Here is a 12043-nt window from a genome sequence, read left to right as displayed (position 1 = left end):
TGCCTGGGGAGACGGTGGGAGTGGGTACCATTGTGGCATTTAAGGGCCAACTAAACAAATACTTGAATAGGATGGGACTGGAGGGATATGGACTCTGTAAGTGCGTACGGTTTTAGTTTAGGCAGGCATCATGATCGGTGCAGGATTGGAGGGCCGAAGGGCCTGTTCCGGTGTTGTACTGTTCTTTGTTCTATTGGATTGCGCACTGTTGCTAGTATCTGGACTCAATTGTATTGCACACTGTTCTGGTATATGGACTCTATTGCACTGCACATTGTTGCTGGTATATGGACTCCATTGCATTGCACACTGTGCTGATAGATTGCACACTCTTGCTGGTATATGGACTCTATTGCATTGCACACTGTGCTGGCAGATTGCACACTCTTGCTGGAATATGGACTCTATTGCATTGCACACTGTGCTGGCAGATTGCACACTCTTGCTGGTATATGGACTCGATTGCATTGCACACTGTGCTGGCAGATTGCACACTTGCTGGTATATGGACTCTATTGCATTGCACACTGTGCTGATAGATTGCACACTCTTGCTGGTATATGGACTCTATTGCATTGCACACTGTGCTGGCAGATTGCACACTCTTGCTGATATATGGACTCGATTGCATTGCACATTCTTGCTGGTTGCTCTTTGCTGTGCTGCACCAGCCGCACGAGGGGCTGAGCCCATTGGGCTCGTGGCGCTGACGTTATGCTGACCTCAGTTCCGGGCAAGATGGCGGCTCTGCGGAGTGTTCGGGATGTTTTGCGGGGTGTGAGTGTCAGTTTGCGGTTCGGTACCAGCAGGACTGCGCTCCGACAGGTACTGCTCAAAGGGGAATGTACAGTCCGGTGGCAGAGGACACCTGGGTTGGAGTGGGACCGTTCAGTATGTGGGGCAGTAGTTTGGTGCAGCGGGAGCTCGGGACTGCTGCTGCTTCTCCACTCTCCCAGCGGCCGCTGTTGCCTGGACTCCTGGCTTGTCCTTGTCTGTCACTTTCCAGCTGCTTGGAGTGGACCCAGTGTCGGCACCCGAGTCTCAACTGTCAAATCTCAGCCTAAAAACAAACTGTTCATCGGCATTAGAGGCAGCTTCGAGTGGGTTAGAGAGAGCTAGTGGTAAAAGTTAATATTGAATAGAGTTATTACACTACAAACTATTCCATTATGCTGAACAATGTGACTGTCTTCATTACCTTACCCATTTACTAGCGACATGTGAATTCATTCGAAAAAAACTGTAGTGTTATATGTTAAGGGCTCTACGGAAGTATTGGGCTGCAGTTTCTCTTCGACTGCAGTTTCATCTCATGAAATCCCTGCAGTGTAGAAGGAGACCATTCGGCCCATCGAGTCTGCACCGACCCCAATCCCACCCAGGCCCTATTCCTGTAACCCCACATATTTGCCCTGCTAATCCCCTGACACTAGGGTCAATTTAGTATGGACGATCAACCTAACCTGCATATGTTTGGACTGTGGGAGGAAGCCGGAGTACCTGGAGAAACCCACACAGACACGGGGAGAATGTGCAAACTCCACACAGACAGTGACCTGAGGCTGGAATTGAACTTGGGTCCCTGGCGCTGTGAGGCAGCAGTGCTAACCACTGTGCCACCATACAGTGTTTTTATATACTGTATGTGCACTGTCACGCTAGATGTATTTTGATTTTCTTTGCACCAGATGTGTCAAAGTGAAGCGCGATTAAAGATGAGGTTGAGAAAGTGTTAATGAGATAAGGAAGTAATATTGACATCTGAAATGCTGTAACCTACAATGCTATAAACCAAGTGTTGGAAAATGAGATTGAAATGGCTGGCTAGTTTATTTCTTTTTTGGCTGGTGCAGACGTGATAGGCTGAATAGCCTTTGTGCTATAACCTTTTTAAGGTTCTGTGGAAGTTAGCAAATACTATTCAAGAAAGGAAGGAAAAAGAAGAAAGGAAGTAAGGGTCAGTTAACCTGACATCAGTCATTAGGAAAATGCTTGAATCTATTAAGGAAATCTTAACCGTGCATTTACAAAATCATATTATGATCAGACAAAATCAACATATTACGCAAGGGAAAAAGTATTTGACAAACTTATCAGAGGTTTTTGAGGATGCATCAAGTAAGGTAGATAAACTGGAACCAGTAGAGGTAGTATACTTTGATAAGGTGCCACACAGGTTACAATACAGGATAAGATCTCATGGAGTTGGGCTGGTATTTTAGCATGAATAGAGGATTGTTTAATGTGCAGGACATAGAAAGTAGGGATAAATGGGGCATTTTTAAGTTGCCAGGCTGTAACTAGTGGAGTGCCGTCAGAATTGATGTTGGTAGCTCTACTGTTTTCAATCTGTGTTAATGACTTGGATGAAGAGACAGGGGCTAATGTATCCAAGTTTGCTAATGATAGAAAATTAACTGTGAAGAGAACATGGATGCAAGTAGGTTAAGTGAATGGATAACAAGGTGGCAGATAACAAATTGTTGTGACACAGAAGGAAACCATTTGTCTGCACCAGCTTGCCAAATGAATACCATGACTTAGTTCCATTCCCCTGTACGTTGTTTCTGTTCAAGAAATCGTCTAATGCTTTCTTGAATACCACGATTGAACTGGTCTTCACATTTCCAGGCAGTGCATTCCAGACTCTAATTGCTTGTTGTGTAAAAAGGTTTTCTTGCATCACATGGAGCATAAGATGAGGAAGTGTGAAGTTATTTACTTCAGTAGTAAGAATAGAACAGAGACTTAGGTCGTGTACTCGTACAAGAAACTAGAACATTTCTATGCAGGTATAGCAAGCTTAGTGGCCACAGGAGGAGCTCAGGGGCTGGATATTCCATGGCAAGTAACTCACTAACAGACTCGTCAAAGGCTGTCCACTATCTCCAAGGCACAAGTTAGGAGTATGATGGAATACTCTCCACTTACCTGGATGGGTGCAGCTCCATCACTCAAAAAGCTCAATATCATCCATTATGAAGCAGATTGTTTGCTTGGCACTGCTTCCATCACACAGTGGAGCAGTATGTACCATTTACAAGATGCACTGAGCAACTTGCCAAGATTCCTTCATTAGCACCTTCCAAACCAATAGCCTCTTATTGCCTCAAAGGATAAGTGTTGCAGATGCATAGGCACACCATGACCTCCAAGTTCCTCTCCAAATCTTATACCATTCTGACTTGGAACTATATCACTGGTCAATCCTGGAACTTGCTCCTAAACAGCACAGAGTTTGCCGACACCACATGGATTGTAGTGGTTCAAGTAGGTGACTCACCACCACCTACCCAACAGCAATCAGGGATGGTTAATAAATGCTGGCTTTGTCAGCTCTGTTCACTTCCAAGAGCAATTTTAAAAATTAGGCAAATGACAAAGTAAGTAAGGTGATTGGAATAGAAGAATAAGGAAATCTTGCTACAGTTAGGACTTTGGCAAGACTACTCCTGAAATACTGTGTGCCATTTTGGCCTCCATATCTTAAGGCAGAATAAACTTCCCTTAGAGGCATTATTGCTAAGGGTCACTAGATTGGTCCTGGGGATGAGAGGGTTGTGCTATGATGAGGCTGAGTAACTTGGGCTGAAGCCCATTGAAGCTTAGAAAACAGAGATAATCTCATTAAAACATACAAGATTCTGAAGGGACTTGACAGTGTAGATACTGAAAGATTGTTTCCTGTGGCTGGAGAATCTAGAACAAGGGCACAGCTTCAGAGTAAGGTGCTGAACATTCAGGACTGAGACAAGGAAAAATTCTTTCACTCACAGGGTTGTCAACCTTTGGAATTGTCAATCTAAAAGAGTCGTAGGTGCTCTATCATTGAGTATTTTCAATACTGAACACTTAGTTGAACCACTACAATCCATGTGGTGTACTGAACACCTAGACTTTAGAGCTCTCAGGGGATCAAGGGACATGGGGAATGGGCAGGAAAATGGAGTTGAGGCAGAAGATCAGCCACTAATTGGATTAAATTGTGGAACCGACTAAAGGGGTTGAATCCTATTCCTATTAAATTCTTCTGATACAACTATCTTATTTGTTTTACAATTTAAGGAGTTGAACTGGGTTAAATCTTTGGAAATTGTATGCTGTTCAATCAATTGCAGTGTAATATACACAGTGGTCACTTTTCCCTCCCCCCATTAACTTACCATGTTTGTTTGCACTGCAGAGTACATGATAACAGTGAAATAGGGGACTGTTTAATAACCTATTGAAAGGCAACTGGCTGGTGCAAGGTCATAGTTTGAGATCCTGCAAATCCTGACGAATGTGTCGTTTCCGTTTTTTCTATTTATTGTACTATGTCAGTACAAATTGATTATCAAAACATTTAGATTGAATCATTAAAGACTTCTAAAGCCACAATTCACTTTCAAATGCCCTTGTAGTGCAATCTGAGAAAGAAATGTTCATTTCCACGATTAGTAAGACCTGTATTAACACAGGTAATGTTAGATTCAGAACATTAAGTTCTTTGAACAATACAAATAGTAAATAACTGAGAACTTTACAATTGGCTGTACTCAGCTATTAACTCTGTACTCCACCATAGGTCCTAATGTAAAAGTAGATGTTTGCTCTTCTAGATGCTGAAGGTGATGACCAAAGTTGTTTACTGCTCAGAGAAGGATACATCCTGCAGTTTTATTCCAAAAACTGCTCAGGGAGATTACTTGGATTTCAACATTGTAAAAGGCATTATTTGGAATACTCTTGGCACTGATGAACTTCACTGTACTCATGTATGATTGTGAGAAACGTAACTGCTGGGTTGGCTTTCAAAGTATGCGAATAGAGGTGGAATTCCAAGCAGGCATGAGGCAGAGCAAATAGATGATCCCTAAAATCTAGTGAAGGTTAATTCACTGTGAATTGCTAAGCAATAATGTTAAATATCCAGCCATGGCTGACAGTTGAGACTGCAGCATCTTAATGGAGGTATGGTTGGACATTTTGTCGTCTTGTTACTTAAAATGCCACAGCTCCTTAATACGTCACAGTTCCTGTGGCCTGTTGATCCTTGCTGGATGTGACCTCAAATGCCTAGTCTTAAGTAATATTTGGAGAGACATTTCCTTGACTTGTAATTCTGGTAATTGAGTGCAAAATAATTAATGAAATTGTCAAAATGTGCATGTGTGTTCACTCTTGAAATCAAAATCCTTCACTATGTCTCCTATTTGGACACATCTTTCTCACCTAAAGTCTGCATGTGCTTGCTTCTGCGTTCCCTCCTCTTTTGGTTCGCAGGCTTTTAAAATCCAAGTTTGACTTTGTCTAATCACTCCTATTAGGTTTCCTTTGTTTCTTTCAGATTGATTTCCTCTACACAGAATTTTGGTTATCTCACCAAGATTTTTCAGCAATAGGAAATTCAAAATATCCTGTATTATGTTGTATCGTTGTTCTAAGTCTCACTCTGTTCCCCACATTCATAGCTTTTCCAGACCCTCTATTTCACACTATTTTTCAAAGCTGGTTCGATTAGCACACAACGAAAGCAAAGTGCTGCCGATGCTTGAAACTCTAACATGGGGTCACCACAATGCTATTGATCATTCTTCTCCATCTCCTCCTTTCAGTCATCCATTTCTCTTCCACTCCCACTGTGTTGTCTCTCGCCACTACATTGTTCCATCTGGTCTTAGGACTTCCTCCACTTCTTCCTGGCAGTCCCATCTCTATTACTCACCTCACCACATTTCCTCTCTCCGCAATGAATAGAATTAAAAGCAAAAAATACTGGAGACATCCGAAGGGAAAGAAACAGGTTTAATGTTTTAGAATTACGCTCTTTCATTAGAACTGTAAGATCTTATAGATAATTTTAGGAGAGGTGGTGACATAATGGTAATGTCACTGGACCAGTAATCCAGAGGCCCAGGCTAATGCTCTGGGGCATAGGTTCAAATCCTACCATGACAGTTGGTAGAATTTGAGTTCAATTAATAAATCTAATTAAAAACTAGTCTAATGGTGACCACAAAACTTTGCCGATTGTCATAAAAACACATATGTTCACCCATGTCCTTTAGGGAGGCAAATCTGCTATCCTTACCTGGTGAGGCCCCTGTGCAACTCCAGACTGATATGGAGACAGGACAACTCCAGACTCTCAGCAATGTGTGTGGGTGACTGTTAGATGCCCCCTGAACAAGCCATTTGGTTCTACCAAACCATGAATCTAAAAGAAGGAATGAAACCTGATGGATCACCCAGCATCAACCTCGGCACTGGAAATGGTAATGGCATACCCAGCCCTGTCAACCCTGCAAAGTACATTCTGTGCTCTTGCCACCCTGGGTGCTTCCAACTGGTTTTGAACATGGAACAGTGCTGTTGCTTGACTAGTCTGTGGGACAGCTTTCCCAATTTTGGCACAAGCCCCCAGGTGTTAGGGGGACTTTGCAGGGTCGACAGGGTTGGATGTGCCATTATTTTTTGCAGTGCTAAGGTTGATGCTGGGTGGTCCATCCTGTTTTATTCCTTCTTTTAGACTTCATAGCGGTTTGCCTCAAGACTGGACATCTATGAGGTGTTGTGAGCAGCAGCAAAATTACATACAACACAGTTTGTAACCTCAGCTTGCTATATCCCCCACCCTACCATTACCATCAAGCCAGGTGATTAACCATGGTTCAGTGAAGAGTGCAGATGGGCATACTGGTAGCAGCACAGAGATACCTAAAAATGAGGCGTCAACCTGGTGAAGCTACAAGACAGGACAACTTGCCAAATAGTGGAACAGATCTAAGCTCCCCCATCCAGATGTGAATGGTGGTGAACAATTAAACAACTTAAAGGAGGAGAAAGCTCCATAAATATTCCTATCCTCAATGATGGAGGAGCACAGCACATCAGTACAAAAATAAAAGGGCTGAAACATTTGCAGCAATCTTCAACCAAAAGTGCTGAGAGAATGATCAATCTCAGCCTCCTGAGGTCCTCAGCATCACAGATACCAGTCTACAGCCAATTTGATGTGATATGAAGAAATGGCTGAAAGCACTGGATACTGCAAAAGCTACGGGTCCTGATAACATCCCAGCAATAGTACCAAAGACCTACGCCTCAAAACTAGCCACACCCCTGGCCAAGCTTTTCCAGTACAACTATAACACTGGCATCTATCTGGTAATGTGGAAAAATTGGCCAAATGTCTTGTCCACAAAAAGCAGGACAAATCCAACCCAACCAATTACCGCCTCATCAGTCTACTCTTTATCATCAACAAAGTGATGGAAAGTGTCATCGACAGTGCTATCAAACAGCACTTACTCAGCAATAAGCTGTTCATTGATGCTAAATTTATGTTCCAGCAGGGCCACTCACCTCCTGACCTCATTACACCCTTGGTCAAAACATGGACAGAAGAGCTGACTCCTGAAGTGAAGTGAGAGTGACTACCCTTGATACAAGTGGCAAGTAATCACAGTAGTACCGGGCAATGGCCATCTCTGACAAAAGGGAATCTAACCATCTCCCCACGACATTCAGTGGCATTACCGTTGCTGGATTCCCTGCTATAAACATCTGCAGGTTACCATTGACCAGGAATTGAAGTGGACCAGCCATATAAATACTGTGGCTACAAGAGCAGGTCAGAGGCTGAGAATTATGTGGAAAGTGACTCACCAGAGTCCCCAAGGATTGTCCTCCATCTCCAAGGCACAAGTCAGGAGTGTGATGTAATTCCTTCCACTTGCCTGGATGAATGTGGCTTCAACAACACTCAGGAAACGCAACACCATCCAGGACAAAACACACCATTCACCGTTGTTATTCCCTCCATCATTGACACACAGTGGCAGCAATGTGCACCACCTACTAGATGCACAGTTTCAACTCATCAAGGCTCTTTTTGACAGTACCTTCCAAACCTACAACCTCTAACACCTAGGAGGACGAGGGCAGCAAATGCATAGCAACACATGCAAGTTCTCCTCCACTTTGAGCATCATCCCAACTTGGAACTATATTGCTGTTTCTTCACTGTCACTGGGTCAAATTGCTGGAACATCTTCCCTAATAGACTGTGGTTGTTTTTTTTAACTCCATTCTTAAAGTTACAAAGCCAGTGCTCAGAGTGGACCGGGAAAACCCAAATCCATTCATTGCTTGCTTCAAAAACCAAATTCAAAATCCAATTGTATCCAAATCATGGTCCCCACAGGAGAGACAAACAAGATCCAAGCTGACAGGATAAGGCCTTGCACCCCGTCTTGGGATTGATCTTAGCCAAAAGGGTGTTCTAAGAACACATGGATTGCAGTGGTTGAAGAAGGCAGTACATCACCATCACCTCACGGGCAATTAGGGATTGGCAATAATTGTTGGCCTAACCAGTGTCCACAACGTCAACATTCAATGAAGAAATATTGTTTTTTTAAATTTAAGCAAATAAAACAGAGGAAGGAGAGAACAAAGAGAAAGGGCTATAATGTGATGGAGAGCAGCAGTGATTAACAAAAGGTAACTTATAGGCTAAAGAGCAAGGGAAGTAAAGAGTCTGCAGACATCAGGTCCTTTAGGAAAGACTGAAAAACTGAATGCCGGCACTCCTTTTGATAAGTGTTATGTTGTATTCAAATTGCAAGTCAAAAAGGACATAATAGTTTTAAGAAGTACTGTTAACATGAGTTGTGCAGAGTATAAATTTCATCTGTAGTGAACTTTTGAAGTCCAATAGTTATCCATGCATAGCATCTCTGGATCTCGAAGAAAATCAAATGCGCCCCAATAGAGTGTTTGCATATACTGGAAAAATACAGCTAGCCACAGAAATACTACCTCGATATTACACACAAGGAGGAAAAAATTTTGGGGATTGCTGAAATTCTATTGCAATGAATTCTACCACATTTTCAGAAATCTTTTTCACATTGCAAAGTAAACCATGAGAATAAGCTCAGAGGGCTTTTCGTTGCTTTGTACTTAAAAAAAAATAAAATAAATGTGAAAATATGCTTTCAGTTTTTTTAATTACTTACCAAAATGTGTGTTGTGCAGTGATACTAGTAACACATCTAGCATGGAAGTAGAACTAGATCCTTGTAAGAAAGTACAAACTTCTGAAACTTTAATAGGCAGAAGTTGTAGTTAGCAGGTTGTTTGAATCAAGTGCTGCATTTGGAGTAAAGTATAGGTTGTGCTGTTTGAGCTGAGCTGTACCAGTAGTGGCAGTGAAAGGGCCTCACATACTGCTACAGATGATAGCTCTATCCGATAACATTTATTTACTGTCACTGGGTGACTGAAACTATAAATGAAAGCACCAGTTTTTAAGCTTCTTATAGCCAGTTGGCGAACAAGGATAACAAAAGTCAAACTTTACTCAATTTCAGATTTATTTGCAAAGTGAGACCTTACAAATGTGCAGCCACTAACTACAATCCACCACCAGTGTCTAAAGATGTTTCTTTATATCTGCCCAAGTAATTATCCAACGAGTGCCTTCTGTCTATACACACTTAACATAATTTATGCAATTAAGAGTCTCTCTTTCCTTTTTAAATAACAAATGATATTCAAATATTTCAAAACAAATCCAAGAACAAAAAATCCATATTCTCTATAAAGCATCATATTACACAACATCCCTCTTCTTGGATCCCCAATAAACTTTTCGTACAAGCTCACCTTTTCATGAAACAATTAGATAATTAATTACTTGGATCAACCCACTTGGGGTCTTGGAGATTTCCTTTCTTTTCTAACATTTCTTTCATGGCACCAGGATCAACCCTTCATCTTTTTTCTCTTACACTGTTTGTTGGATAATATAAACAAAGAATTATTATCTATAAAATGTTCAATGGGCAAAGTGTTTTCAGTATTTTCCTAAAATGCTGGACAAATAGAATTCTATATTCACTACTCCCACAAGAGGCAGTGTCTCTGCAGCTAAAGTACTTTTAACAACCCTTATTTTCTTACCTTCCTGGCAAAAGGCAACATTTTTCATTTTCACTACCAAAAATATTATGAAACCCACTGCACTCAAATACCTGTCAGGAAAATTGACATGAGAAACACCATTAAAAATGAGTAATTTCATGTTCTTTGGTAGCACTAAAACATCAAAGCTAATATCTGGTCTTGACTGAGTGCATAACCAGTTCAGCCGGCCAATCAAGCTTCACAACTGCTTCTTTCGTTTTTAAATGTGACAACACATTTCTGTGATGATTTAGCACAATTAACAACATAGGACTCTCACTTTTCAACAGGATTGCTGATTCAAATTTACTCTAGACCTATTTTGTTTAATGTCTAAGCCAATATATTTAAAAGCCCCTAAAGCTTAACTTTCCATCTTAAATTCCACTTCAATCTTTTTAATAGCACACTTCTCCAATTTCACTGTACCACTCAGAAGAAATCATCAAGGTACCTGAATGTTTCCTTTTCTGATGCAAGTAAAACATTGCATGATCTGTTTTTAATGAACACAGCCTACTTGCAGCAAAACAGACCTCACCGAAAAACACCATTGCCCCAAGTACACACTTAGCCTTAACCTTACTTTATACAATTAACATGCTGTCTCAATTGCTGGAGTGTATGCATTCAAACACATATCAAAGGCGGGCATACTTTGGGAGAAGAAATTAGTAACAGCTGTAGACTACATGAATGAAAATTGAAGTAGAAAATAATTGAGAAAGCAGTTTCTTAATGTCCTTCATAACATTTCAAGCATAGGTTTATGTGACTCTGATTCAGTTATATTTAAATATTGAAATCCTTAGATTACGGCAGTAAATGTGGATTTTATGTCATTGCTGCTAGTCTTTTTATGTCATTACTATGAGTGCTTTTGAGCAACTTTTAATTCTAGGTAAAAACAAAACAATAAATTAGACCTGTGGAGAAAATGCTTTTATCTGTAAATTACAGATCAGGATTATAGATGTACTCCAAAAATAGTAGCTGCACAAAATCAAAGTATTTCACAAGGGGGAAGTGAGCAAGAACTATCTCATGCAGTGTGTTGTAATGGTCCAGAACTTGATGCCTGCTAAGATGGTGAAAATTGAAATGATGAATGACAGAAATTGGATGGGCATTTGAGGGGAATAAACTTGCAGGGCAGTGGAGATAAAACAAAGAATGGGACTTTTGTGTTGCTCAGCAGAAAGCAAGCATGTACTTGATGGGCTGAATGATGGCCTCCTGTGCTATAATGACAGTGTGGCTTAATTTTATGCTGATCACACTTACTTTGAGGTTGCATTAAGACAATGGTTTATTGTGGAAGGAACTTATTTTGCCTGTCTCCTATATTCTTTCGCCTGGGCGTGTTCAGTGGTGACAGTGATGGCAAAAATGGAATATGTTGGGTTTTCCTCATGGGCATTTCTCACTTGTAAGCAGAGAAATTCTCAGAAAATAACCAGATATAACTCACTGGTGAACTGTAGGACTTTTCTGACCAGTTTTGATTTGCAAATGTAAAATTTCTGAATTTCCTCATTCCCAAACCTAAAGAACCTTAAGTCTTGTAACTGCAAAGCTTTCACTGTGGTTGTTACATCTGTTAACTGTCTCTGTCTCTCTCAGGTTTGTGTGCATCATTATAGGTGTTGTAGTAGTACGCATTTTACGAAGCCAGAATATCCTGCATTTTTCAAGTCATCTCTTCGAAAGAGCACACAATCAAGATATTTCAAAACCTCTACTGGTAATGAGGATATTTTCTAGTTTCTTGTTGAACTTCTTGTTCAATCAAATTACATGGGTCAGATGTTGTCCTGACCTTTTATTTATTTTTACAGCTGTTAATGGCCAGGTTGTTCAGTTTAAACTTTCTGATATTGGAGAAGGGATCACAGAAGTTCATGTGAAGGAATGGTGAGTTGGTGCCTAATTGCGATTTAAGAATTAGTTTTGTGCTGTAGACTTGCAATGTCCCAGACAACAAATCTTTCATACAGAAAGCTTATGTTTTTACTGTCTTGGCTCTAATTTATAATGGGAGAAGTCCTTGCCATCTGTTCCTTTATCTTGGGTTTTGCACAGAAAAATT

At 40.9% G+C, this 12043-nt stretch overlaps 1 protein-coding gene across 1 annotated transcript in view; it reads left to right on the top strand.

Moving 5' to 3' along the window:
• The first annotated feature begins 731 nt into the window (after nucleotides 1-731).
• The window catches only part of dbt (dihydrolipoamide branched chain transacylase E2), a 38723-nt gene continuing 27411 nt past the window's right edge, over nucleotides 732-12043 (top strand). Inside the window, exons 1-3 of the mRNA XM_078218225.1 lie at nucleotides 732-825; nucleotides 11578-11698; nucleotides 11793-11868. Of these exons, the coding sequence (XP_078074351.1) occupies nucleotides 739-825; nucleotides 11578-11698; nucleotides 11793-11868 (284 nt within the window). The 5' untranslated portion in view covers nucleotides 732-738. The remainder of the gene's footprint in view (nucleotides 826-11577; nucleotides 11699-11792; nucleotides 11869-12043) is intronic.

The sequence above is a fragment of the Mustelus asterias genome, chromosome 8, assembly GCF_964213995.1.
Source record: "Mustelus asterias chromosome 8, sMusAst1.hap1.1, whole genome shotgun sequence".
Lineage (NCBI taxonomy): Eukaryota > Metazoa > Chordata > Chondrichthyes > Carcharhiniformes > Triakidae > Mustelus > Mustelus asterias.
Note: the sequence above shows the minus strand (reverse complement) of the source record. Positions and strands in the feature narration are given on the sequence as shown.